The sequence below is a fragment of the Amblyomma mixtum genome, chromosome 6 (genome assembly GCF_055824585.1).
Source record: "Amblyomma mixtum isolate Tamu chromosome 6, ASM5582458v1, whole genome shotgun sequence".
Classification (NCBI taxonomy): Eukaryota; Metazoa; Arthropoda; class Arachnida; order Ixodida; family Ixodidae; genus Amblyomma; species Amblyomma mixtum.
Window position 1 is genome coordinate 160,607,463 of NC_143017.1, and position 24,676 is coordinate 160,632,138.

The window sequence follows — 24,676 nt, forward strand, 5'->3', positions numbered from 1 at the left end:
GCTGGTCCTCTTGCATCTCCAAGGGAAGGGAGGAGGGTGGGAGTGAAAGAAGAAAGAAAGAGGTGCCGTAGTGGAGGTCTGGGGAATAATTTGTACCACCTGGGAATCTTTATTATAACCTGCACGTGCACTGACAGCGCACAGCACATGGGTGCTCTTTGCGTTTCGCCTCCAACGAAACGCGGCCGCCGTGGTCGGGTTCGAACCCGGGTACCTGCGGCTCGTTAGACGAGCGCCTTAATATCCTTGACGAAATTCCCTGATTGGTCGAGAGGGTTTGATATCATAAGAACCACGAAATTTTACAATCCCACAGGATGTGATCGGAGTTGGCTTGTTGGCCACTACAGTTCGGGTTGTATAGATCCGGATAAATGTGCGCGAGGAGTGATGGGCTGCGTATCGATCTCTTCTGTAGACCACGCTACGTAACTTGTTCTTTAGTCAGGCTTTTGTCCGGAGGGGGGAAAGTTCTCCTCTCTAGTTTAAAATGATTGGTGAGATCATGATATGTGATCATGGAGTCCGTGAAATTCAGGCAGCCAGGCTCTGAGACTTATCCACTGCCTCGTCGACGAAACCTCGGGCTTTATTGTGGGCTGCCTCGTTCCCCGGAATCCCCGAATGGGCTAGGACCTATATCAGTTTGGAATAATTTGGTGAGAATTTGGTGGCGTTAGGGATTCTAAGGGAGGTGTTTGTAATTCGCTCTTTTGAGAAATTATTGATAGCCGTTTTTGATTCGCTGAGAATGATGCTTTCTTGGGTATGCGCTAGGGCGAGGGCTATAAAAAGCTCTTGATCTTAACCCTAAAATGTTCAAATTTGGCGGTTTTAATGATGTCATTATCTTTTCGACCAATCAGGGAGCTTTGAGTGCTACTTTGTGGTTTTTGCAAGACAACATTTTGAATGCATTAAAAATGAAGAACACGGAAATCATCGGCAGGTGCGTTTCGTCGGATTTCATCTTGCTTCTGAAGTCTCGCGCTGTAGAGGCGCATTTTCTTTTTTTTTTTTTTATCACTCCGAGCCGTCAACGAAGCCAGCGGTAGCAGAGCCAGCAGCGGCCAGTAGCCAGCAGAAGCATCGCAATCGCACTGTTGTGCCGCCGCTCATGGATCACGTTTACTCAGTTCTGAAGCGATTTCCAAGCTCCGTGTCGCCGAGCACAGAATGGTAAGGTTTATTTCAGGCTCTTCCACTGCTGTAGTTATTACTGTTCTGTAGGCCACCGAAACGAGCCTGATTGAACTTACGGAAAGGCTGACAGCTTACGTTACTTACGTTCGCACCTCAGGCTCACGGAAAGCAAGACTGTCTGCTCCATTTCGAGCCACAACACACTCGCATTTACGTCGTCATCAGACGTCCAGGAACCTGTGGGAAAAATCACATGCTTTCATGTTTTCGTTGTCGACCTCAACATGCCTTGGGATGCGTTCAAGTAAGTGTGCAACAGTGTGCTTATTATTTTTGGCGCTTTCAATGAAAGCAAGTATTTTTAAATTAATCTTTCATTTCATCTCACCGTGTTCGCTACGCGCAGGCCGAGCACTTGAAAGACGAAGTGTGTTTTGGTTATGGAACCGAATCTTTATCCACCAAGACAGTTGCACGCTGTAACGTTTTGCAGCCTTCAGTTATTGTTGTTCCCTTCTCACTTACAGGGTGATGACGCATTCAGAAGAAATCACCTGCATTGAGTGGGATGTCGGTGCATCGAAATTGCTCATTACAGATGCCGTTGGCCAAATACAGCTATGGTCTATGAAGGTCTGTTTTCGTTATTTCACCTGGGAAGCGTTTCGCGTCGGGCTGTATCTGATTCATCACTTCACCGTTTCTTTGCAGAATTATTTGTTAAATGACTGGACTATGATCGCTTCCACTTCATTCCCTGGCGAATACATTCTGACAGGCGCCTGGTTTCACAACGGGAAAAAGGTTTGTTGCGAAGGCATGAAATTTTGTTTGGTGCGGCTGGCCGAGGATCTAGAAAAATCTGGGCTCTTTTGCAGTGCCCACTAAGACTTGCCATGGTGGCTCAGTGGCCTTGGCAGCCTGTTTCTGAGCACGAGGTGCCACTCAGCTGCATTCAGTGGAGGCCAAATTCAAAAACACTCTCGTACTGAGCTTTCAATGCATGTTAAAAACAAGCTGTCCAAATCAGTCTGCATGGAGCCCCTCACTACAGTGTGCCACATCACCAACAGTGCAGCTTTAGGGCATAGGGGTTCAATGGTTAAAAGCAGCCTAAGATTTGTATTATCAGAGGTGCCAGTTCTCTTAAGTTACTCCCATTTTTGGCTGCAGTATTGCATGCTGAAGTGCTGAGAAAATTTGTGCTTAATTTGTACGTTGCTTCAGCACTCGTTGAGTTTAATGCCTTTCTTTCCTATTTCAGATTGGATTAAACATGGAAAAGAAAGACAGCGCATTGTACCTTGAAAAGTATGTGCACGTGCGGTTTGGCCCTTCAGTTCGGCAGGTTGGCGGGAAACCAAGTGAAGGCTGCATTGCTGTGACTAGCTCTGGACTGGTAAGGCTTACTTATAGGGTCAATAATTACAGGTTGTAATGCAATTGCGTTAGAAGCCTCACAGGGTAAAAAGAAAGTGTTGTCGGTCACATTATTTCCAAGACTGAAAATGACAGCTATACATTTGATGTATCTTCATTATGTCTGTGTTGCCAACTCTAACACCTTGGGGGAAATATCTAACAACCAGACAGATGAGCCGAAGAGATGTCTGGTTGTATGCAGACAGGTGTGTAGGGGTCCACAAACGCAACCATGAAAGAAAGTCACAAATCATGTAACGGTATCAACAGCTTGTAATGCAATCGCATTGCCAGCACATAATGCAATCAAGTGTGCCTTGGAATTTTTTGTCATTCTATCAGTTTTTGTGCGTCTCTCTTGTTTTATTTGCTTACGTCTGTATAGGTGAGCACTTGTTGAGTACGGATACCATCTGATTGTGTACTGCATTAGCTGCTTTCTGTAATATCTCTTAGTAATTTCCGTGCACAGTAAATATTTATGCTCACTGTACTGAAAAATTGATGGATTTGCGCTGTGCTATGTGTGCAAGTAATATTTCACCTGTCTTTCAGGTGTGTGTTGTGATATTGCAGTCTGATGAGACTGTGATCACTGGCACTGAAATTTTGGGCCAATACAGAAGCCGACTTAAAGTCGTCGATCTTTGCTATGGAAAAAGTGAGTTGACTGTCAGCCTGACTGCATTTTAAACATTCAGCCTGGCACGTGATGCAGTTAAAGTTACTTGAAAGAAGTTTTTCTGTTACTGTTTAACATAGTGGCTTCTCAGTTGCTAAAAAATTGAGGTGTTTCTTTAAACAAGACTACTTAACTAAGAACGATGAGTTCTTTCCACAATTAAGCACCATATTTTGTGGAAAGGCTGCTGGTGTTAAGTGTATGCACAAATCTCTCATTTCAGCCGTATCAGAGTTGGAAAGAAAGGGCAATAGGGGCATAGGGACAGCTGTAAGCATCTATTTCAGAGTTTTTGGGGCCAGTGCCACATTTTTTTCTGCCACCTTCAATCAGGCCTTTTTCTTGGTTGATAGATTGCATGTATGGCATATTTGGAACTCTTTTTATATGAAATAATGCATTGTTGCTTTTTGTCTCTCTGATACAAATTTAGTGGGTGCACATGTAGAGAGTTTTTGCAGTTTTAACTTTGCCTACTGCGTTGTTTCAGATGGGGATTTCCTTGTTGTTACGAGTGATGGGCTTGTGCAGTCATCTGTGCACTGCTATCGCATAGCGTTGAAATTAAACCAAGGTATGGTTTTATTGTGATGCTTGTTTTTGAGGTGCAAGGTGCTAATCATCACTAACATTAACTTCCTACAGATAAATGTGTTATCACGTGCCACCCCTTCTCGAGTTTCTACCTCAATTGCCACATTTCTGCTCAATCTCGGGAAAAACCACGTAAGTACTAAGTAGTCCTAGTGAAAGATAAAGTGTCGGTACAAATAAACCGAGCTTAAAAAGCACCAGTGGTTTGCAGCGCAAAATCTTCATTTATTTCAGCGCACACACGTGTAACACACCTGAATTTTGTCCTGCGAGAAGCAGCAGATGCTGTGGCTGTGTCGGTTTCAGGTCAGTGCCTTTTTCTTTAATTGCCTTACCAACCATGGTCTTTTATACCGTTGTGAATGATGCTGCCAGCACAAAGGTATGCAAAAAAGCTATTTTAGGATTCTATTCCCTATTTATGACCGAATACAGTGACAACAGTTGGACAAAAGTGTTTTTTGACATCCGTTCATCAAAGTGTGTTTATTGGGTGTGTGCTTTAAGTGCAACACTCAGAGAGAGATTTTGGAAGTGCAACTGAGATGGATCTTCACAAATGCAGCGATGGGCCGTGGAATTCGTTTTTCTTGCTACAGCCTGTTTGTCGACATCGCCTAGGGCACCAGCTGGTCTGTGGCAAGCTCGTGATTAAACTCTTGACTCTTTTTGCAGTGAGCTAAAGCCTTTTGTTGAAAGCATCTGCTGTCCAGATTCCTTTACCATGAGCAAAGAGTTTTATTTGGGGTTAAATAACCCCAGGTGGTCGAAATTTCCGGAGCTCTTCACTACGGCGTCTCTCATAGCGTGTCACTTTGGGACGTTAAACCCAAATAAACCAAACCAAACTCTGATGCACATGTTTGTGGGCTCTTTTCTTGAACCCGTTCAGTTGTTCTACTGAAGTAACTGAAGTAACTGGTCGTCGCTGGTAAACAAGTTCAAGATAAAGCACTTCACCTAACGTGTCTTCTGGGGTCTCTTGTGTCAGTGGTGTCATTCGTAACGTAACCCAAATGCTGCGACTTGCTGACTAACCTATAATGTCGCATTGCTACCATTTATGGTGTCCTGTGTTCTTGACTGTGTTGTCTTGGAATGTATGCATATTGCCCAATGCGTGTAAAATTTCTTTAGGTTCTGCTGGCAGCACAATTGAGCTGTGGGAGCTGAGAGAGAAACCAGTGCGGTTCCACAAGATGTTTCACACACCCTCAGTTGACACTTCAACCAAGACTGTTGTAAGGAGATGCACTGAATTGTTCTGTCTTGATTATGGATCTTTTATTCTTTGCACATACCTTATTCCGCCGTGGTGAGGATGTGTTCAGGCTAGAGCTCGTAGACTAGTGCGATCAGTTACGTTCTGCACTATAGCATGTGAAAGTTTTTTGCGACAGTAAAGAAAGAGAACTGGAAAAAATATTGTTAGTGATCGCTGAGGCTGATTTCTGAGCGACTAAGGTAATGACATATCAAATATGTTGTAGAAGTTTCTGTCAATGATACCTTGGTAATAAGCTTACTCTTGCTATGTCACTATGTACTTTATGTACTTTTACAGAAATAAGGAAGAACGATGTGATTCTTGCGAACACAAAACAAAATGAACAAGGATTGATTCTTGTTCATTTTGTTTTGTGTACTGCTTTAGTTATGTGCCCACCTGTCTTCAAACTAGGCATGTGTGAACATCAGGTTCTTGATTGTGATGGGAATACAATAGATCAAAATTGATTTTGAAAGAATAGAATATTTTTGAATGGTTTGAATATGATTACACGTAGTTTAAATGAAAAAAGAAGTGCCTTTTCGTAAAACAGGGCCTTTAAAAGAAACAGATGTATCACTCTTAAGTTTTGTTCTACTCGTCACTGTTATTATTTCCTTGGGGCCTACTAGGCATTATGTGGTGGGGTGAAAATGGGGATCATGCACATAACATTGTTACAATGTGCTGAATATTGTTGTTAGGAGTTAGGAAGCTTAGGAGTTTCTGGGAGAGTAATAAAAAAAAAGCTGCATCCAGTTGTTGCATGTGTTATGCAGGTAGTTCTGCATAAAATTGACAAATGGATTGACAGTAGTAAATGTTGGGTGGACACTGTAGTTGCACCTAAATTATGTCACCACTGTCCTCGCCAGTTCCTCTGCTGTCATCACAACTATTATTCATACAGGCTGTTGCAACACTGTCTGTGCAGTTGTCTTCTAAGTTGCCCCTTCACCAAAGGAAGAAGCTGTTATTTGAATTGCCTAGTTAGTGCTGTGTTTCACGAGATGGTGCATGCTATGCATAATTTGTTCAGTGGAATTTCAACAACAGATTGTATTTTATAGCCAGTCCTGTTGGTGAAAGTACCGTATTCACTCGCATAATTTGCTCACTTCTTTTCTTTAAATTGAGGCTGTAAATAGAGGGTGCGGAAGTTACGTGGAGATTTCGCAAACGCGTCCTAAAAGTTTTACAAAGGTCATAACTCTCAGTATATGCCGCATATTGCCGCCTATATGTCAACCGCCCCCCTCCCCATTTTGCTCTCCTTTTTACCATAAGCATCGATGTAGTTGCAAAGCCAGAAGTTAGGGCAAGCGGAGATAAAAGACATTAAAACAGCACTTTCGCATGCAGCCCGGCTGTCTAGTGGCAAACCGAACAGCAGACCTTTTAGTAGTTTCAGATTCCGGCACGCGCCGGAGCTTACCGGCAGTTTGCTCTCACAAGTGTTCATCCGGGAAAGTGACAACCAGCGTGAACAAGCCGGGTAAACGGTGCACAATTATAATAATTTGGGAAACGGCACCCTTCCCAAGCCTGCCCTGCATGTACCCGCATGCATGCTGGTGGTCTGGTGCAGCAGGGAGCCTAAAATGTGCGAGTAAAAGTTTTCTTTTATAAACCCGGGTGATAAATTAGGGGTGCGCAAATTATATGAGTAAATATGGCATCTAAAATGGCAGGATGCAGTAATTATATTTGATATCAAAAGGTAACTGCATTGTTAAAGAAAAAATTCATTGTGTAAAGAAAAAATACCTAGCTTTGCGTAGCTGAAAGCGCTAATTATTGCAAGCTTTTCCTACATGTGTCATTGCTATAAGAAGATCACACGGTACTAACCAGGCACAGTTGCAATCAAAATGACCTGCAACATGCTGGCAGTGATTGTAGAACAGTCTAAGCTTTATAACGATTCAGTTTAGTTGCATAACTGATTATACTAGCTTTGGGCTCCTACTGCTTTCTCGGAGAAGGCGAGACAGCATCCTGCACGTTGCAAGTTGTACTGAGCACGACTGTGCTCATGCACAGTTTGTGATGCGGTCTGCCTGTTGCAGTGAAAGTGTTGCGTTGCATAGTCAGCAAGTGTGCAAGCAGATTTTGTTTCACTGGCATTTTATCATTTATTGTGCCTTCTTGCAGGGCTGGCAACACCATGCGTCCACATCGTACAGCTCCCCTGTCATGGCTCTGTGCACCCCTCGTCTGTCCATCTATGACATGAGCCCTCCTCCTTCATACATCATTGCTGCTTACAAGGACAATGTCATAAAGTGCTTCTCAAGGTTAGAACTTCGTTTACATATTGATTGATTGATTAGTCATTTGAGTGTCCCCTCCTTGCCAGCATTCCGATTGGCCTGCTTATAGTGGCGCTTGCCTGGTTGGGCTGAAAAAAATATGAGGCACTGGGACCTTCAAAGAAGTGCTTTTAGCAATGAGGGATTTTATCACTTGATTAGGAGAGAGAGAGAGAGGTATAGTTTCTGCACGCCCTCGTGTGGACCCTAGCAGGAGGGCATGCCGCATAGCAGATTCAGTTAACAAAACAACAGGAAGTTCATAAAACTGGACACAATACAGCTGACGTGCATGCACTGTCTGATGATGGAAATGTATTGCATAATTAACTTGAACCAGTAGCAGTGATGTGGGACATAACTGCACCGTAGCAGGACCCGTGGAACTATTTGGCATTTGAAAAATCTGTGAGCATGCCGTGGGACGATGCAGATGAGTAGTGTGGAGTGAGGGCTGCACTTCCAGGAACAAAATTCGGTACAGGAACCCTGACACGCTCACTCACTCTTTCCCACTCTCCACACACGCGAGTTCGTGTCTGTGTGCTGCACACATGCATGCATGCATGCATGCATGCACACAGGCGCATGCATACACACACGAGTTATTGTGTGCAATAACTCGATCAATAACTCATATTTGTGCTGTAGAAAGAAAATATACCTAACTAGGTGTGTTTTGTGAAATCATGTCACTATTTGGAAGACAAGGTTTCCATCTCCAAAGATAGGTATCTGCAAAAGTGACATGGGTGTCATTTGTGACTTCATAAATTTACCGTGTTCTGAGGTATTTGCATAGCATCACATGGCTAAGGTTTAGGGCTTTTATGGTTTTTATACAGGGAGTACTTGACTTACCTGTGCTGCATCAACATCAATGCTGCCTCACATCGACGGGATGACCATGGTGAGTTCAAGTCTGAGCATTCATGACAACACAAAGCCAAGTTTTTGTACATTTTTTGTACTTTTTATATTTTTTTGGAACTTTTGTACTTGGTAGAGATATGAAGAGACTGCGTATGAAATTAGCAATAAGTTTTTGGTGTGCATTGTTCTTTAAACCAGGTCATGCATATGGGTGTGGTAGCATAGTTGCGTACTTAACACTGCCTAGATGCAGTGTTGTGAGAATGAGATGGAGAAACTGGAGCACTTTGCAGTATGTATCGATGTGAATTTAAGTGTTTGTCCTCCTGTTTTTAAAAAGTGAGCCCTTTTAGTGTTTGAAAGCTAAATGGCAGTGTTGTTTTCACACTCTTTGTTTGGTCTCTCTGAACAGGCATCAAGTACCAGCATCTGAGTGCCACAGTGTCTCACATGCAGCTGAGCTGGACCAGCGGTGTCTTGGTGGCTGTCGACTCCCTTTCACAGCTGTTCCTCTTCAGGCTGGCACCGGTCACTGAGCCCAGTGAGATTTGTACCAGCATTGAGTAGGGTGTAAAAAAAAGAAAAAACTAGGTGAAGGAAAACGAAAGTCAGCAAAAACAGAAATTCTGTTTTTGCCGATGGAGAAGGTTAGAGTGAAAGTAAAATACATAGTTAGTAATGAGGGCCACCACAGGGACAGTTAATCAAACATAGCACATGTATGCACTGCACGTGTTTGCAGTGCCCTAATGTTTAACAAATTTCATGTCTTGAAATGATGAACTGCCTGTAGACTGCGAACCTATGCCATCAAAAATTCCACAAGTGGCTGTCTGCAAGTTTCTGTTTAGCTGAAGAAAATCCTGTGGTAGTAAAATTGAAACTTTGTTTTCCATTCTCAGTGTGTTTGTTGTATGGTTCGACTAGATTTGGGTTTTATTGTAAAAGTTTAACGACAACAGCAACAAAAAAAAATCTTTAGCATCTGATTCAACTATGTGGTGTGCTGGATTTGTCAAATGATTGAGTTTGTTTCGTTATAAGTGAACGAAACATATATATATTTTTTTTCTATGGGGGTGGACGGACAATGTAGCCGGCACCATTTATGTGCTCCCAACCCTTCACTTGTCCTAGCGAACAAAGCTGAAAGATTGTGCCTAACTCGTGCAAACACAGTGAACACTTGTTGTGTTCTTGCTTTGTGTGGCTGCTGTTCTTGTTAGCCTGGCTAAGTGGAGGATGGGGTGCTGTGGATGTCTTTGGTTTGCTAGAGTGCGTTCGACTGGCTGGGTTTCTGGTGCAGGCACCCCTGTCAGTCCCAGCTACACGCTGACCCTACTGGAGCATTGTCTCATGACAGGCACCGACTGGTGGGACGTTCTCCTCGGCCTGCGACCAGGTAAGCAAATTGCGCGTATATGAATAGAGACTGTTTCCTGTTCTCTGGGCACCTGTGGATGCTATATCTCATGACAACTTTGCCTGGCAATAGAGAAAAAGCTCTGGAGCCGAAATGCCCTCTCCTCCTACGCTGGGGGATTACGTCCCCGCTTCCAGTTATCAGTTCCCTGCTAAAGCATAATATACTGTTAATACCCTTTATTCAGGGCATATTCTAACACAGCTGCCAACTTTCAGCGTTGTAAAAATCAAGAACAGTTTCTTTGATTACAACAAGTTTGCTAGGCACGTCTGGCAACAAGAAGCTCCCATAGATGACGCCAGCTTCACGGCAGAAGCAGCCGTGCAGTGAGAAACGCGTAAGGCGGCCAGGTGTACCTTCATACGACTGCACCATTTGACAGAGTGCCGCAGTTACAGGCACTCCGTTCCTGTAGCGTTCCATTCATTGCCAAGAAAAGCTGTCACAGAGTATACAGGGTCTGTCCTGAAAGTAATGAGACTAGTCGCGGTGTGGCGCGTGCTCGCGCTAGATCGGGAAACCGCTTTTGGGGGAAGGAGCGGGAACCTTCAGCTTCACAAGGTGACGGGCTTAGTTGGCTGCGAGTAGGCGAAGCGAGTGGACATTTTCGAGCGTGTACCCAATTTCGTCGCTGCGTCGAGGAATCCATGGAGCGAACGTTGGAACAGCGCTACGCGGTGAAGCTTTGCAATAAACTGGGTAAGTCACCTACCGAGTCAACCAAAGTGATCAAGACAGCATGTGGGAACGATGCAATGTCCACGTTGTGTGTTCTAATGGCACAGGGCATTTAAAAACAGTCGTGACGACGTTCACAACAAGCAGCGGTCCAGGCGCCTGTCGATGACGGTTACGGACGGTAACGTTGACTGTGTGGTGCTGATCGTCTTCACGGCCATTTGTAAATGCTTTGTGCCATTGGAACCCTTGCGATCCGGACATTGCATCATTACCACATGCTGTCAAATGTCTCTGTCGGTGATTTATTCAGTTTATTGCAAAGCTTCACCGCGTCGCGCTGTTCCATGTTTTTCTCGACGCAGCGACGAAACAGGGGTACACATTTGAGCACGTCCACTTGCTTGACCTGCTCGAAGCCAACTGAGGTCTTTGCACTGTGAAGCTGAAGGTTCCCGCTCCATCCCTCAAAAGCGGTTTCCCAATAGAGCATGCACGCGCCACACCGCGACTTGTCTCATTACTTTCAGGACAGACCCTTATACTAGTGTCAAGCCAACGATGCAAGTACTTGCAGGGACTACCCACCATCTCTAATTTTCTCATGGTCAGTTTCGCATGATATTTGAGGTGGGGATTTTCAGTGTACCCAAACTCTCAACAATGGGCTCACTCAAAACGGGACCAGCTGTCTTCTCTGCATGAAAGAAATCTCGAAGGGGCTGGTCTAGCTGTTACATGTGACGCAGTAAAATAGAAAGGAAAGCAGTAGCATTGCCTGTGTTATTGCTGTCATAGAAAGCAGGTACATTATACTAAGAAGGTTAAGAGCGTGCACTGAGGTCTGTTTTCGAGTTAATGTGATTGATTTGTTCAGTCGCAGATAGTTGTTTGTAATCAACAAAAGTGACGAAATATTAGAACCTCAGCTCATGTTGTGCTTTTGTAAATTGTGAATTAAAGTTGTGCGGCATTCATTGCTCAGTGCTTTCTGTTGTTTCAGGTGTAATAGAGACTATTTGTGACAAGTTTACTGAAATTTTCAATAAGCAGCCACCAGGGATCCAGCAGTGCTTTTTCAGCAGGTTTCTTTCTATCAAAGGATCTCTGTACAGGTCAGTGCCCTTTCGCCCTGTCACGCATCACGTGGAAGCCGCATTCAGTGGTACTGAATACAGGCTTGGCATGTGCGCCCATGGTCAAAAGCTTGTGGAGTGCCATATGAGCAAAAGAAAAACAATTTTATTGCTTTCTTTGCATGCAGGCCTATTACACCTCATGGCACTGACTGGGACATTTTATTTTTATTCCTTTTTGGGTGACCCTTGTAGCTTTTGTCTATGCATGCAACCTGTATTAGATACATGCTGCTTAATTCTGAGCACGAATTGCACATTGCACCATTGGATCTTAAGGATTTTGCCCTGGATACAAGGAAATCGAATTTATTTTGCTAAAGTTGCACTCTATAAATTTATGACAGCAAGCTGTACATGCCCACCTATTAAGTTTGGTCAGAATTTCTTGCCAAGAGGTTCTTTTTAGCTCATTAAATTCTAACTACCACACCAGGGACCAGATATAAAGTAAACACATATTACTAGATGCTGAAAACTGAATTTTTGAATTTTGCTGAATTTTTATGTACACTCATCATCAAATGAAACAGAAACAAAATAACTTAGTCGGAAGGACCAAGAGGAGAAGATTGTCATTATGGAGACATAATGCTTGCACACGTGATTTTCACTGCTGCGACGTGAAGAACGTTGCATGGAAGTGTTAATAAAACCTGCCTCTATTTTCTCCTGCAGTGTGCTTGCGCAGCAGGAATCGCAAAATATGCGAGGAGATTTTTTTTTTGTATAAATCCGGGTAATAAAGTAGAGGTGCGTAAATTACTCATGGGCTTTAATTATGCGAGTAAGTACAGTATTTGCATCATAGTTACCCTGCTTGCATTTGATTTGATGTCAGTACGAAATCTCTGCAAATGCATGCATTTGTATTATATCTATATACTTCTTTGCAAATAGGGTTAAAGGTTTTACTTAATGACTTTATTAAGTGTTTGCTCTGGCTGTCATTATTACTGACTACTTTTGCTAGTGTTCACCAGCTGACATAGTAGGAGAGCATCTCTATGATCTTGATTTCACTGCCATTAGTCTAAATCTCTCCTCTTTAGTGCTTTGCAGCATTTGTTTTTTTGGGTTTCAAAGTGCAAACCATTATTGTATCATGTCAATGCCATGCATGAGTTGCTCCAGAAAAGCTTTTCTTTCTCATAGGATAATAGCACAGCTTGGGCAAAACATGGCACTAGCTTCCTGGAGCGCTTGGTTTTTGGCAGGCTCCCATGCAGTGTCCTCTGTAGAAATGTTGTGTGCTCTTTGCAGACAGCGTTCTCAATAAATGAGAGCACTGAATTATTTACTGCCTTTTTTGCTGCATATTTTGCTAGTGGCATTTTGCTGAATCGGCATTTAGTTATCATTGCTGTCTATGCTATGATAAAGTCCCCTGTCATGTTACCATTTTGCTTCCTGAGATTAGCTTTGGCATTTTGGCTAGGTACAACTGAGGCCCAGTTGCCCAGCAAACATTGTTTTTTGAACTTCAGTGCTAATTCTACAGGTCTAACCTCAGGACTACAGAACACGGCAGCTGCGTTGCAGTGTCCTAGGTGTTCAACCAACTAGTCTGCTCTGTTACATTGGTTAGCCGGTGCTGTCTATATTTCGCTGGTGGCTAACAATGCTGCTGCCTGTGCCTGCAGGTGCCTCAGTAATGGTGAGCCCAAGGCCGGCGACTGCCATGCCCAGATCATGCTGAATGCTGTGTCTGCTGTGATGAAGGGCCTGCTCAGGCCCAGGGATCTGTCCAGCCATGAGAAGGGCCCTGCTGAAACACTGTCTGGTACGGTTAAGGCACTACCATTACTATTATTGTTGTTATTCTAGCAGGTTGTCCTCTAGGGAGCCTTCTTCTAGATGGGTGGAGTGGTACTGGCAGAAGCTGCTCTGTGCTTGGTCATCTAAAGCTACAGATAATTGTACAGCCAGCAGCTAGCCTGCATTTCAGACTGACTCCCATCCTCTCTCATGACACCCTCCTACCTTTGGCCCCGCAGCGGTGATGGGTAGCCGGGAGGGGATAACCAACCTGGACAAGGTTCTGCTTCACCTGGAGACCAAGGAGTTTTCGGTGGAGCCCCTGATCCTGCAGTCATTGCAGCAGCTCACCCAGTGGGTGGCCGACCTGACGCTTCACCTCATGGCATCCCTGCCCCAGCAGGTCTACAACCACATGCGCTTTCCTGGGGTACGTGTCTGCCTCCTCCGCGCGTTCTTTCTCCAAATGGGGTTGCTCCCCTGTGCACTTCACAACACAGCTGTTGTATCGATGATGCACGCCTTCCATTGCTGCAGTGGTGGGCTTGAGTGTGCGCATTTAGGTTCAGTGCGGTGGGGCTGAAATATGGGAGTTAACAAAAGTATTGCAATTGGAGTGAGGACAGCTCCGCAAGCTGCAGAAAGGAAAATGGCAAGGGAATGCGTGCAAGTTAACGGTTATTGTGCACGAAGGCATGGACTGATGGAAAAGGAAAGGCACACACAGTGCAGAAAAGGGAGACACACATAGAAAACAGTGTTGTGTATGGGGGTGTGAATCATTGCCTATTTTTAAGCTTTGGCCCAGAAATCTAGGTGCCTTACCAGTGTGGTAGAATACAGCTGTCATGTTCTCCATGGGACACCAGGGAAAAAAGTTATCTACAAGCTGGGAAACCTTGTAGCCGAACAGATTGAAAAGTAGGGCCATAGTAGTGGATTGAACGCAGTTTCATTTCAGTCTCAGCGAGTGAGAAAATTGATCATTAGTGTTTCCCGCTTTTTATCATATGTTGCATGTGGTAGTGCTATTTTCTAAAATTACCAAAACTTTCTCGCTTCCGCGATTGTTGCATGCACAAAATTCAGGTATGTTTTGCGTTGGCTCTTTTCATCTGCCAGAACTGCCTATAGAAGGGAGACAACGGTGAGGAGGTGGCGTGCGTTGGTGGGCTGTTGCATTGGTGGGCTGTTTTCACAGTGATGCTTTAGTTCAGTACATTTCTTGTCTATTGGAACCTGGACACTGAATTAGGCCAAGGGACAACAGAAAAGCAGATGAAAGAAACAAAAGCGAAGAGCTAACCCCACTCTATTCTTTCCAACTGAGAAACAAAAATGCAGTAAAAAAGAGTTATGTGCCGTTGTCCTCATCTTAGGCAGAAGTGCGGTCGCGCTTACACTTTCCTGCACGCATCGCAGCCAGTGCAGCAATAATGAAGTCGCAGCAATTTCTACCAAACATGGTGAGTGCTGAGCATGAACAATTCTGTGCGTCATGCATTGTCAAGTTAGGAGCCCTCTTGTCCAATGACTTAATTGGGTGATGGGTGGGTGACCGCAGACAATGGGCTGACAGCCGGGCTGGTTGGTGGGTGCCAAAACCACTGCCACCCACTGTGGGAAGATCGCTGCTGTGTTGCATTTTCCTTTTCTGTTAGTCCATATCTGCAAGGTGTGAAAACTAACAGTGCAAAACCGACTAACCTAACAAAGCGCAATTTGCAACTTAATGACATCCTAACTGAAATTAAGGTGATGAAATTGGACATTGATAGGGCATGCAATGTGTGCATCAGATAGCTGATGATTCTTTAGATAGCAGTGCGGATCCCAAAAGAGAGAAAACAGCAGCAACCTCAGAGTTATCAGGCGTATAAGATTAGGGAATTTGTAGGGATAAGGTGGCCACAACTTGTGTAGTACAAGGCTGACTGCAGGTCAGTGGGAGAGGCCTTCATCTTGCAGTGGACATACTAATAGGACTTACTACAACTACTTGCACTCAGCATCACCCTTAGTTGGCATGTTGCTGCAGCTCACTTCAGTATGTAGTGTTCGCATAACAGGATTAACCGAGCTGAGAACTGAAGTGGCGCAGTTTCTTTTTGGTGGTTCAGCTGGCTTGGTGCTACCTAGTATTTGTGAACTCCGGGACACAAAAGCTATGAATTGCAGGGCAGTGACATCCACCAGTGGACTGTTCTCACAAGCTCTCAGGTCAACTAGAAAGTTCCAAAAATTAACTGCTCACACTTGTAGCATAACTTTCACTACCAAAGACTTCTGTCCACAAATATGGTCCGTTTTGCCTGTAGCGCTGTAGAAGCTGTGCAGCTAGTGCGCATGCAAAAGCATCACTGCACCAGGTATTACTCTGCATACTGCTTGAGGACTCCGTGGAAAGAATGATGAAACGATGCAAAGTACCTTAAAATGAAATGCTGGACGTAGCAAGTCACAATACGTAAACATTGCCGCAACGAAACATGCTCACTTCATCAAGGTAGTCAGGCACCAAATTCTTTGTTTCATCAAATTCAACTGAGTTTTGGGTTTTGTTCTTCTCAGGGATGGTGAATGATCCATTTTTGGGCATGAACGTAGTCATTGTGAATAGGCATTCTAGCTTTGGCACCATTGCACGCTAAGTGTGAGGCCATTGAATATCGCACATTTTTATGCATGAAGGCACAACTTATGCTGTGGGTGCTATTGCTGCACTGCGGGGCAGTTGAGTGCAATTGGGCAGTTAGTGGCGCTGTTCTCAAGGACAGTAGGAAGTTCTTCGGGGTGCCTGGGTTCTTAGCCGCTAAGCTGAAAATAAATTTACGTGGTGTATTATCATTTGTAATTTCATGACGATGCCTAGCTTATATTTTTTCGCAGAGTTTGTCTAGGGAGTAAGCCAGTCGTAATTTCATTACTTGTCCCTCTGACTTAATTGCTTGTTCTCTTTTAGTCTAAAGCAGCATATGTAGATGGAACTCTTACTTGTTGTCATCTGTGTGCTGTGTGCCTCTCTCTGACTGTGCAGGGTGGTCTGATCTCAGACGCAAAGTCCCTGAACATGCTGCGTGAACTGCTCGTCATCTTCCGTATGTGGGGCTTCATCAGTGAGAGCTGCCTGCCAGCCTACACCAAGATGACAGGTATTCGGCTTGCTGTGAGGTTCAGAAGATTTGATTCAATTTATTTCATTTCCACGAAAAGTTTAGTTTACAGTTGCAGGATTTGGTCATTTGCGAAAAGCACAAATATTGACCCCGGGAGGTATTCTGACAAGGCTTGATTTTGTTAATTCCCATCTTTGCAATAGGCAGGGTTCGTAGCGGTCCTTGAAACCCTTGAAAACCCTTGATTTCTAAAGTTCCATATTCAAGGCCCTGAAAACCCTTGAATCTTGTAAAGGTGCTGGAAAGTCCTTGAATTTTGGGCTGAACTAGGCTTAGCGGATTCGAGTAAACGTCTGGCCACATCTGGCAAGTCCTAATCCAAGTCAATCCAATGTCGCGTTAGCCACTGTAGTCAGAAACATGGAGGAAGGAAGAGAGAAAGATATTGCTGTAGTCGCGTGTATTGCTTGTGTCCGCTCTCTAGCCCAGACCATGCCCTGATTGTGCAGCACGCCGCTCAGCCTCCTGGCGACGTCACTTAGCTAAGTGTTCCTCTCGTTGCTCTGGCGTCTCCGCTGCGCGCTTGGCCCTTAGCCTGTTTGTTCTTCCTCTGGTTAACCGCTAACTGTCAGGCTACCGCTTCGGGATCCGGCGAATTCAACTTTTCCGCTCTTCTGCGCTGCTCAGCAGCGGCTTTGCTTTCCTTCTCCATGGCTGTAGCCTGGCTGTCGTTCCTCATCATCCTCTCCTTCTTCTTGTCGGCTCCGGCGCACCAGCTGCACAGCTGTGTTGTCACTCGCTCCTCGCGCAAGCGCAGCTTGGCTCATCCACGCTCACGCGAAACTGCTCATCCACGGCCAGTGTAGCTCACGCTACAAAAACTGTTGCGGACTTGTTGGCAGCTGCAGGCAGTTATGCCGTAAAAGCTGAGGCGGCTAATGACATCACATATATTGTGAAATCAAACAGTCTTAGAAAAACTGCAAAAGAAAAGATTCAGGAGGTTCAAGCAATTTATTGTGCAATCGCTGAAAAACTTCAAGTACGTACATTGAATGATTTTGTTCTTAAATTTATTTTCTGTCCAAGCAACTAAACATTGCTTTGGGTCCTTGAAATTGCTATGCCAGGGCCTTTAAAGTCCTTGAAAACCCTTGAATTTTTTCCTCTAAAACTGCTACGAACCCTGATAGGTTAGCGTCTGCTGCAGTGGCTTAGTGGCTTTGACGTTTGACTGCTAAGCTCGAGATTGCAGGATTGAATCCTTGCTGCAGCGGCCGTGTTCTTATAGAGGCAGGGTGCAAGAACATCCTTGTCTCATGTGGTGTCTGCACGTAAATGAACCCCAGGTGGTCTGAATTAATCCACAGCCATCCTTAACAATATCCCCCATAGTCTGTGTGCAACTTTAGAGGTGTTAAACCCAACATGCCATACCAAAATAACTTATGTTTGAGTGCTTACTACATAACCTTTGTTTTCCACTCAGCAGTATGCTACACTTTGGTAAAGAAATTTTAAATTCTAATAATTTCATGTCAAATTCAGCAGTGCTGTAAATATATCCTTATGTTGTTCCCCTAGGTTTTTTTATGTGCCTGAACATTGGTTTCCTCTCTGTATAGACAATCTGGACGTGCTGTCCCTTTTATTTAAACTCCTGACCAAGACTCTGCTCAACCATGGTTCTGAACCTGATGAAACACTGCTCGGTAAGTGCTGATGGACATAACCTTTTCAGACGTGCTGTAATCTTAACTGATGTGCTTTTCTGGTCTTGTCATGACGTTGGCCTTGTAATTGCTGCCCAGCAGTGGTAAAATGTGCCGTGCACTAACAAAACCTGCTGCATTTCAGATGAGTGCTGTCTTCTTCCAAGCCAGATACTTATACCATCCATTGATCTTGGCAATCATACAGAAGGCAAGTATGACTTTCACGTGGAAAGAAAACAAATTCATTAGGCACATGCAAGTAGTGAATCTTCAATTCACAGTGAATAATTATTCTGTTTGAATAGTTGTGAATATTCAGAAATATTCAGTATATCGAAATCGAGATGAATAGCTTGAGACTGCAAGCAGATAATAAAAGAAAGCAATGTAGTAAGTCAGTTGAAGTAATAAAATAAAACAAAATAAAAACTGCTTTTAAACAGTTATGTTCGATCAGTGCGGGCCAAAGTGCACTAAACGTCATTACTTCAAGCCTTTACCACTACGATTCTTAAGCGAATGTAAGTGTATCGTTGTGCTTTTATTGCTTTGAGCTGCGCACCTGCCGTCATGCCATCCCGTGGGGCATTGCACAATGTGAGGCGGAGCGGTAGGGGGAATATACATGACTTATATTTGGAGTCGGCTTTTTTTTTGACCAGCAAGAGGTCCGAGTTGTGCGGTCGAAGTAGAGGCAGCAATATACGGTATTATATATTATGCGTTGTGATCTTTGTAGACTTTTTTGGAAGTATTCATGAAATATCCATATAATTTGTGCACACCCATTTTGAAGCATTAATTTAAAGGTAAAGTGCGTAGATTATGTGGATAAATACGGTGTTTGGTGAAAAGCTTGTAAGCAAGAAGTTAGTTTTGCAGCTACGTAGTTTCACTTCTTGTGAGGTAGAGTGACTTTTACTGTATGCACAATAGTGTTGACTTGTATTCCGAGTTCATGCTAATCCCATTGGCTTATTTTTTTTACCATGCAGGTGTGGCCAGCCCTGCCCTCTTCCTCAATTCGTTGCCCATGCAGTTTGAGTTCGGCATTCCTCCTGATTTCCTGCATGTGCCTTCCAAGCTGCACCCTGTTGAGGGATCGGTGTCAATGCCGAGCAAGATGGACATTGTGCGTCACATCAGTCTTGGAACCAACCCTGCCTCGGCCAGGCACTGTACCAGGTGTGTTATCGGAGTTCAACTTTAGTGTAGCAGAATTACTAGATGGGTAAGCTGGTAAGGATCCATGGTGAAACACTGAGCACAACAAAATGGACACACACAGAGGACAGAAGAAGCAACACACACGCATACTATTGTGTTGCTTCTTTGGTCCTCTTGTGTGTGTGTCCATTTTGTTGCGCGCAGTGGTTCAGGTTCAGTAATCCTGAAAAGTATACTGAGAACAAATTGAAGTTGGCCTATATCAGGTGATTTCCCCATTCATGCCACAACCCAAGTTTATGTAGGATTAGCGCAGTCTCAGCTAACCCCTCGTAGTGATAGTGCATTCAAAGTCTGGTCTATACGACGCAAAATCATACACTCTCTGCCTCATATGACGACCGGCAGGAACCGTCTGGAATGAACGAGGCTAGTAGAGCACTTTATTGGCTGACTTCACGATGCCCAAGGTACTCCGAATCGGAATGAAAACAGAGACCTATGTGCGTAACGGCACGACGTGCCATATGACTCTCTGCAGTGACCGTTTTGCCAGTGGCCTGGACTCTGCGCATACGACCTGAGACCACAGGTGCAAGGAGCCTCAGCTGGTTCATCATTTTTTCAGTCTCTTCGCTTGTGCAGGCATGGCAGAATTCAATTGTGTGGCCATTTTGTCATGAAATTACGCCAACATGTATGGGTGGTTACTGGAAACAAGTTTAAGTGTTTTATGATATGTGGTGGCTAGTTCAAAGGTGCTCTCTGCTAAAGGACGGAGTGATAGCGATCAGGTGGACAGATTGATGGGTTGGCTACATATTCGTACCATGCATCGCAAAACTTCGTCAAAGATGGAACAGCTGTATTTCTGGCTCATAGTCGAAAGCATAGATTTTGAGGTGCACATGACTCCTACTTAACGTGCAATGACTGGAGCACATGCACACTAAGTCCACGCTGAAATGGCTCCTGGCAGTTCAGTCTCAGCGCAAATTCTTGCAGGACGAAAGCAGGGGCACTTTTATGTTTGGGGGGGGGGGGGGGGGGAGGGGGGGAAGAACGTTATATATTTCGAGGCCTATATTAAGGGTTTATTGTGCGAACTTATCTGTAGTGCGAGATTTCCGATTATGCGGCACATGAAATGCACAACACTTTCGCACGGTCCTCTGGAAGTCTTATACGATAAAACCTCATTGATTCAACTCCCATTAATTCGGAAATTCGGGTAATGCGGACTGCCGCTGGAGTTTATTCATTTATTCGGGCACCCCAGGCATTGGTCAATTTGAATGGGCTCCTGATGTGGCGCCGTCTCAAAGCATGACCTGCTCGAAAAGCGATCATCTAAATATTCGCTCTCAGTGCCTGAACTTCATATTGCACTGTTTCTCATGTCCCTCTGACGCGCGCAACAGCAGATGTGTTGACTATTGGTAGGGCCCTGTAGTAGCCATCAGCGCATCAATCGCAATTGGTTGTCTCGCCCTAAGGCAGCTCGTCGGCAGCAAGGGTTTCTGCAACGAGCGCATGACCATGCTGGAGAGCTTGGAACATGCCTTGATGGGGTCTTCTCAGGGAACAATTAAATGCCTCTTTTGTTTGACTTTCACTTTTTCGCTGTTATATGGAAAGCCCACTTAGTTCAAACTTTCTTTAACCTTAATGCACTTCTTTAGCTGCTGAACATGCACCAAAAAAGGCACAAAAGGCCAAGCAGGGGAATTTTACTTGGTAAGAAGTGGTTTTTAATCAATGTTACGATGATGACAGCTACCGTATTTACTCGCATAATAGGCACACTTTTTTTCCAGAAAATCCGGCTCAAAGTTCGGGGTGTGCCTATTACGTGGGGTAAAATTTCCGGAAATTTTTCGACTTGCAAAATTGAACATACCGCATAAACGCACTCGTGTACGGGCAGCACCTCGTTTTCCTGAAGAAAATATTGAAAAAAAAATAAAATCCGAGTAACGGCCGCACCGAAACTTTCCACGACCCACGCGGGAATAGCCTTTGAAATGCACGCGCCAAGGCCTCCAAGATCAACTCAGGCTGCGCGCAACGGGCGCTTGATCGCGGAGGCCACACACGCGCACAGGAGATTCCAGACGCCGCCCACGGAGGGCACCCGAGGCCAAGCTCATCATCATCATCATCGTTTTCCTCTGCCGCGAGCTTTCGCTATCCATATCGCCATCAGCATCATCAGCTCCAGTTTTTTTGTGGCTGTTAGGTCTTGGGATCTGCGGTAGCGGGCTATTTCATCGTGGTTGTGGCTTTGCCGCCGAGCAAAGCCACAGTTTTAGCTCGATGGGCAAGCACCTTAATAGCTACACGGCTGGGAGTTTGCTCTCGAACACGGCAAGCGTGTGGCAGGTCGGAAATTCGACGTGGCCTAGAAGTGCAGCAGTTGCGACTGCGGCGTGGCTAAATTATCGTACGTGACTCCAAGCGCCGAGGTTTTCGCGGGCCTAAGTCGGGAATGTTTCCAGCTGGAGATGAAGCTTTCCAAACAGACTTTTAAAGTGAGCATCCCAGATAACTGTGTGCGGCTGTTCTACGCGATGCCGTTGTACGTGCTGTGGGTCCACAGCAGCTGCGACGACAGCAGCACTAGGGAGGACTAGTAGTCAGTTCAGCAAAAACTTTGTTAAAATAAAGATTGGGGGGGTGGGGGGTGAGGCGTTGGCTTGCAATCAGGTAAATACAGTATTGATCACAGTGCCAAGTTCGGGATGCGCCTATTATGCGCGGAAATAAAAAAATTTGATTTTTCACGACCAATCTAGGGGTGCGCCTATTATGCGAGTGCGCCTATTATGCGAGTAAATGCGGTATGTGGTTCTACTTGTCCGAGAAATATCTGGTGCTAAGTGAATTTCAATAACGGTACTGACCACTGACCTAAATGTGTCATAAGATTATGGCGGAAATGAAAAGGTAGTGTCTTATATTGTAAGAATTGAGCACTGCAATATCGAAGAAAGGATTTATAATTTTAATTCTGCATTGAAAATCGCATAAAATGCCATCTTGTGGTGAAACCCACCATTATCGGTGTATCTCACCACGTGACCGCACCTTAGTAAAATATTGCTAATTTTTTTAAAGTGCACTGTGTGTTTTTCTTTCAGGAGTGCTCGTCATGTTTTATTATAGCTTACACTCTCTCCAGTGCACCCTTCGACGACAAGCAGCATTCCCTTTGCATCGTCAATCATGTGCTTTTGTCACTAGATGGCACCAGAGTGTTTTCCATTCCGTGAAAGTAGCATCCATGGTCCACTAAAACTTTTGTTAACAGGGAGTGCATCACCATGCCATAGCAGCTCTGAGTGTGGAAACTAAAATGGACGCTACTCTATACTAAAAATGTGTAATTGCTGCTTGGAGGGTGAGATTTGTATTAGTTTTTGGCACAGCACATTTGCTGATGTGCAGTTGCCTTGGTGCTAGCTGATTCCAGCATCGAGATACATAAAACTGGCGCATGCACTGATCGAAAAATTCTCCATAAAAATCTCTACAGCGTTTCCAACGAAAATTATCGGGAATTCAGCACCTTAGACAGCAAACTTTCCGTTGTGCTAAAAAAAATTGGGTGCTTATAATTCAGTGTTTGGTCCCCTTAAGACAAAAGCTTGTTGACCAGAGATGGCAAGGGTTGTTATGTGTTACCTTTCTCAGTCAGGCTTCGTCCAAAAAAAAGTCTTAAAAATTGTTCTAAACAACTGTTCAGTGGCTGTGCTACACTGATGCTTTCCATTCTTATTGTTTACTATTCAGTCATTATCGAAAAAGTGTTTCGTAATCATTTTTTGTTTAAGTGCTTCTTGTGCTCTTAGGTAAGGCCACTTTAAACGTTGTCACACATTGGTGCACAGTGCTCTACAGTGCAAGTTTAGCCTTTATATGGATTTTTCGAAAATCTTAGGAGAGCTAGCTTTTTTTAATTCTTTTGATGAAGAGGTGCAGTAGTATTGTATTGACTGAAAGACTGTTGTTAGGCTGTGTCAAAGTTTAATTCTAATGGCATGCAGCCAGAACTGAAGTGCAGTTGCATATCAAGAGCCCCTGCAATAGTGGCTGTCACCATAGCAAAGCAGCTGGCGTAACATGGGCAATGGTCGGTCGATGCACAGGTGCTTCTCCATGTCGATGGTGCGACCTGGAGTGAAAGCAGGCACCATTCGAGCCTGGGAGCAGCGGTGGGTGCGGTTCTGTCCATGCGGGGGCCAGTGGAGACTCGTCGTGTAGCCCTGCTCACATTGCCTGGATTTCACCAGTCATCTGCTGTTCATTCCTTGTACATAGATACTCTCACTCATTGTGCATTAAAGTGCATAGCACCGCATTTCTCTTCTCTTTGGATGAGTCCATTTGCATTCTGCAGCCAGCACTGTTGTCTTCAATTCCTCTGCTAAAATGGGGATCTTGATCTTGTTGATTTGGAAAATGTTTTAATGCGATGACATTAGAAGCCTCATTAGAGAAAAAACCTGGCATTGTGGTTTGTCGAAAAATTCGCTGATTGGTTGAGACAGCTATGATGTCATCTGGTCACGTGACGTGCCATCTCCTCAGTCCCCCTTTCTCCACCTGCATTGCCTTAAATAGAAGCCTCATCATGGAAGAAACCCGATGTTGTGGTGTCATAACATTCGCTGATTGGTCGAGACAGTTATGATGTCATCAGGTCACATGACACTGCACCTGCCACTACTCCCCCCCTCGTCCCCGCCTGTTCTCTTCACTTGTAAAAATCCTGGCGTTATGGTCATAAAATTCGCTGGTTGGTCGAGGCAGTTATGATGTTATGAAGTCACATGAAGTGCTGCCTGTCACGTCTACCACCTCCTCCTTGCCCCCTCTCACAACCATGGCCACAAACAAGCCTCATCATGGAAAAAATCCGGTGTTGTGGTCTGTCATAAATTTTGCTGATTGGCCGACACAGTTATGATGCTGCCTCCTCCCCGACCCCTCTCTACACCTGCGTCACTGCAAATAGGAGCCTCATCAAGGAAGAAAACCCAGCATCATGGTCTGTCATTAAATTCGCAGACCCTAGTGCTATCACATTCCCCACACATAATGTAATAAGTGTCCTTGTTGCTTTTTGTGACTCAAAGTAGTTGTGAAACATATATATTGCCATTAAGTCGCATGCATGAAATGCTTTCATGGTAACCAAGGAGCGTAGGGGATGTTCTCTCTCTCTTTTTTTTTTTCAGTTTGTGGTAATTGGAGATTGATAGTGTCATTATTTTATCATAGTTTGTAAGAAAGCAGACAAAACAACCACATGCCGCAGGTTGGATCCGAACCCGCTATTTCTGAATTTTGTGTCTGGTGCTCTACCAACTGATCTACAGTGA

General features: G+C 44.5%; 1 protein-coding gene across 4 annotated transcripts; it reads left to right on the forward strand.

The window, feature by feature from the left end:
- Nucleotides 1-1,021: 1,021 nt before the first annotated feature.
- Nucleotides 1,022-23,652, forward strand: MED16 (mediator complex subunit 16). Of its 4 annotated transcripts, none has more exons than XM_089549949.1 (23): nucleotides 1,022-1,179; nucleotides 1,301-1,447; nucleotides 1,671-1,776; nucleotides 1,855-1,947; nucleotides 2,408-2,542; nucleotides 3,121-3,226; nucleotides 3,738-3,821; nucleotides 3,893-3,973; nucleotides 4,076-4,147; nucleotides 4,979-5,082; nucleotides 7,266-7,408; nucleotides 8,269-8,333; nucleotides 8,709-8,837; nucleotides 9,603-9,698; nucleotides 11,404-11,515; nucleotides 13,180-13,319; nucleotides 13,534-13,724; nucleotides 14,674-14,760; nucleotides 16,332-16,446; nucleotides 18,036-18,122; nucleotides 18,268-18,333; nucleotides 19,121-19,310; nucleotides 23,441-23,652. In XM_089549949.1, exons 1-23 carry the CDS (start codon nucleotides 1,118-1,120, stop codon nucleotides 23,553-23,555), a joined length of 2,526 nt encoding a protein of 841 aa, XP_089406075.1. In that variant the 5' UTR covers nucleotides 1,022-1,117; the 3' UTR covers nucleotides 23,556-23,652. The 4 variants fall into 4 exon arrangements, with proteins under 4 accessions (XP_089406075.1, XP_089406078.1, XP_089406076.1 ...); XM_089549952.1 differs by lacking the exon at nucleotides 23,441-23,652 and adding an exon at nucleotides 20,975-20,996; XM_089549950.1 differs by lacking the exon at nucleotides 23,441-23,652 and adding an exon at nucleotides 19,834-20,304.
- Nucleotides 23,653-24,676: the final 1,024 nt, after the last annotated feature.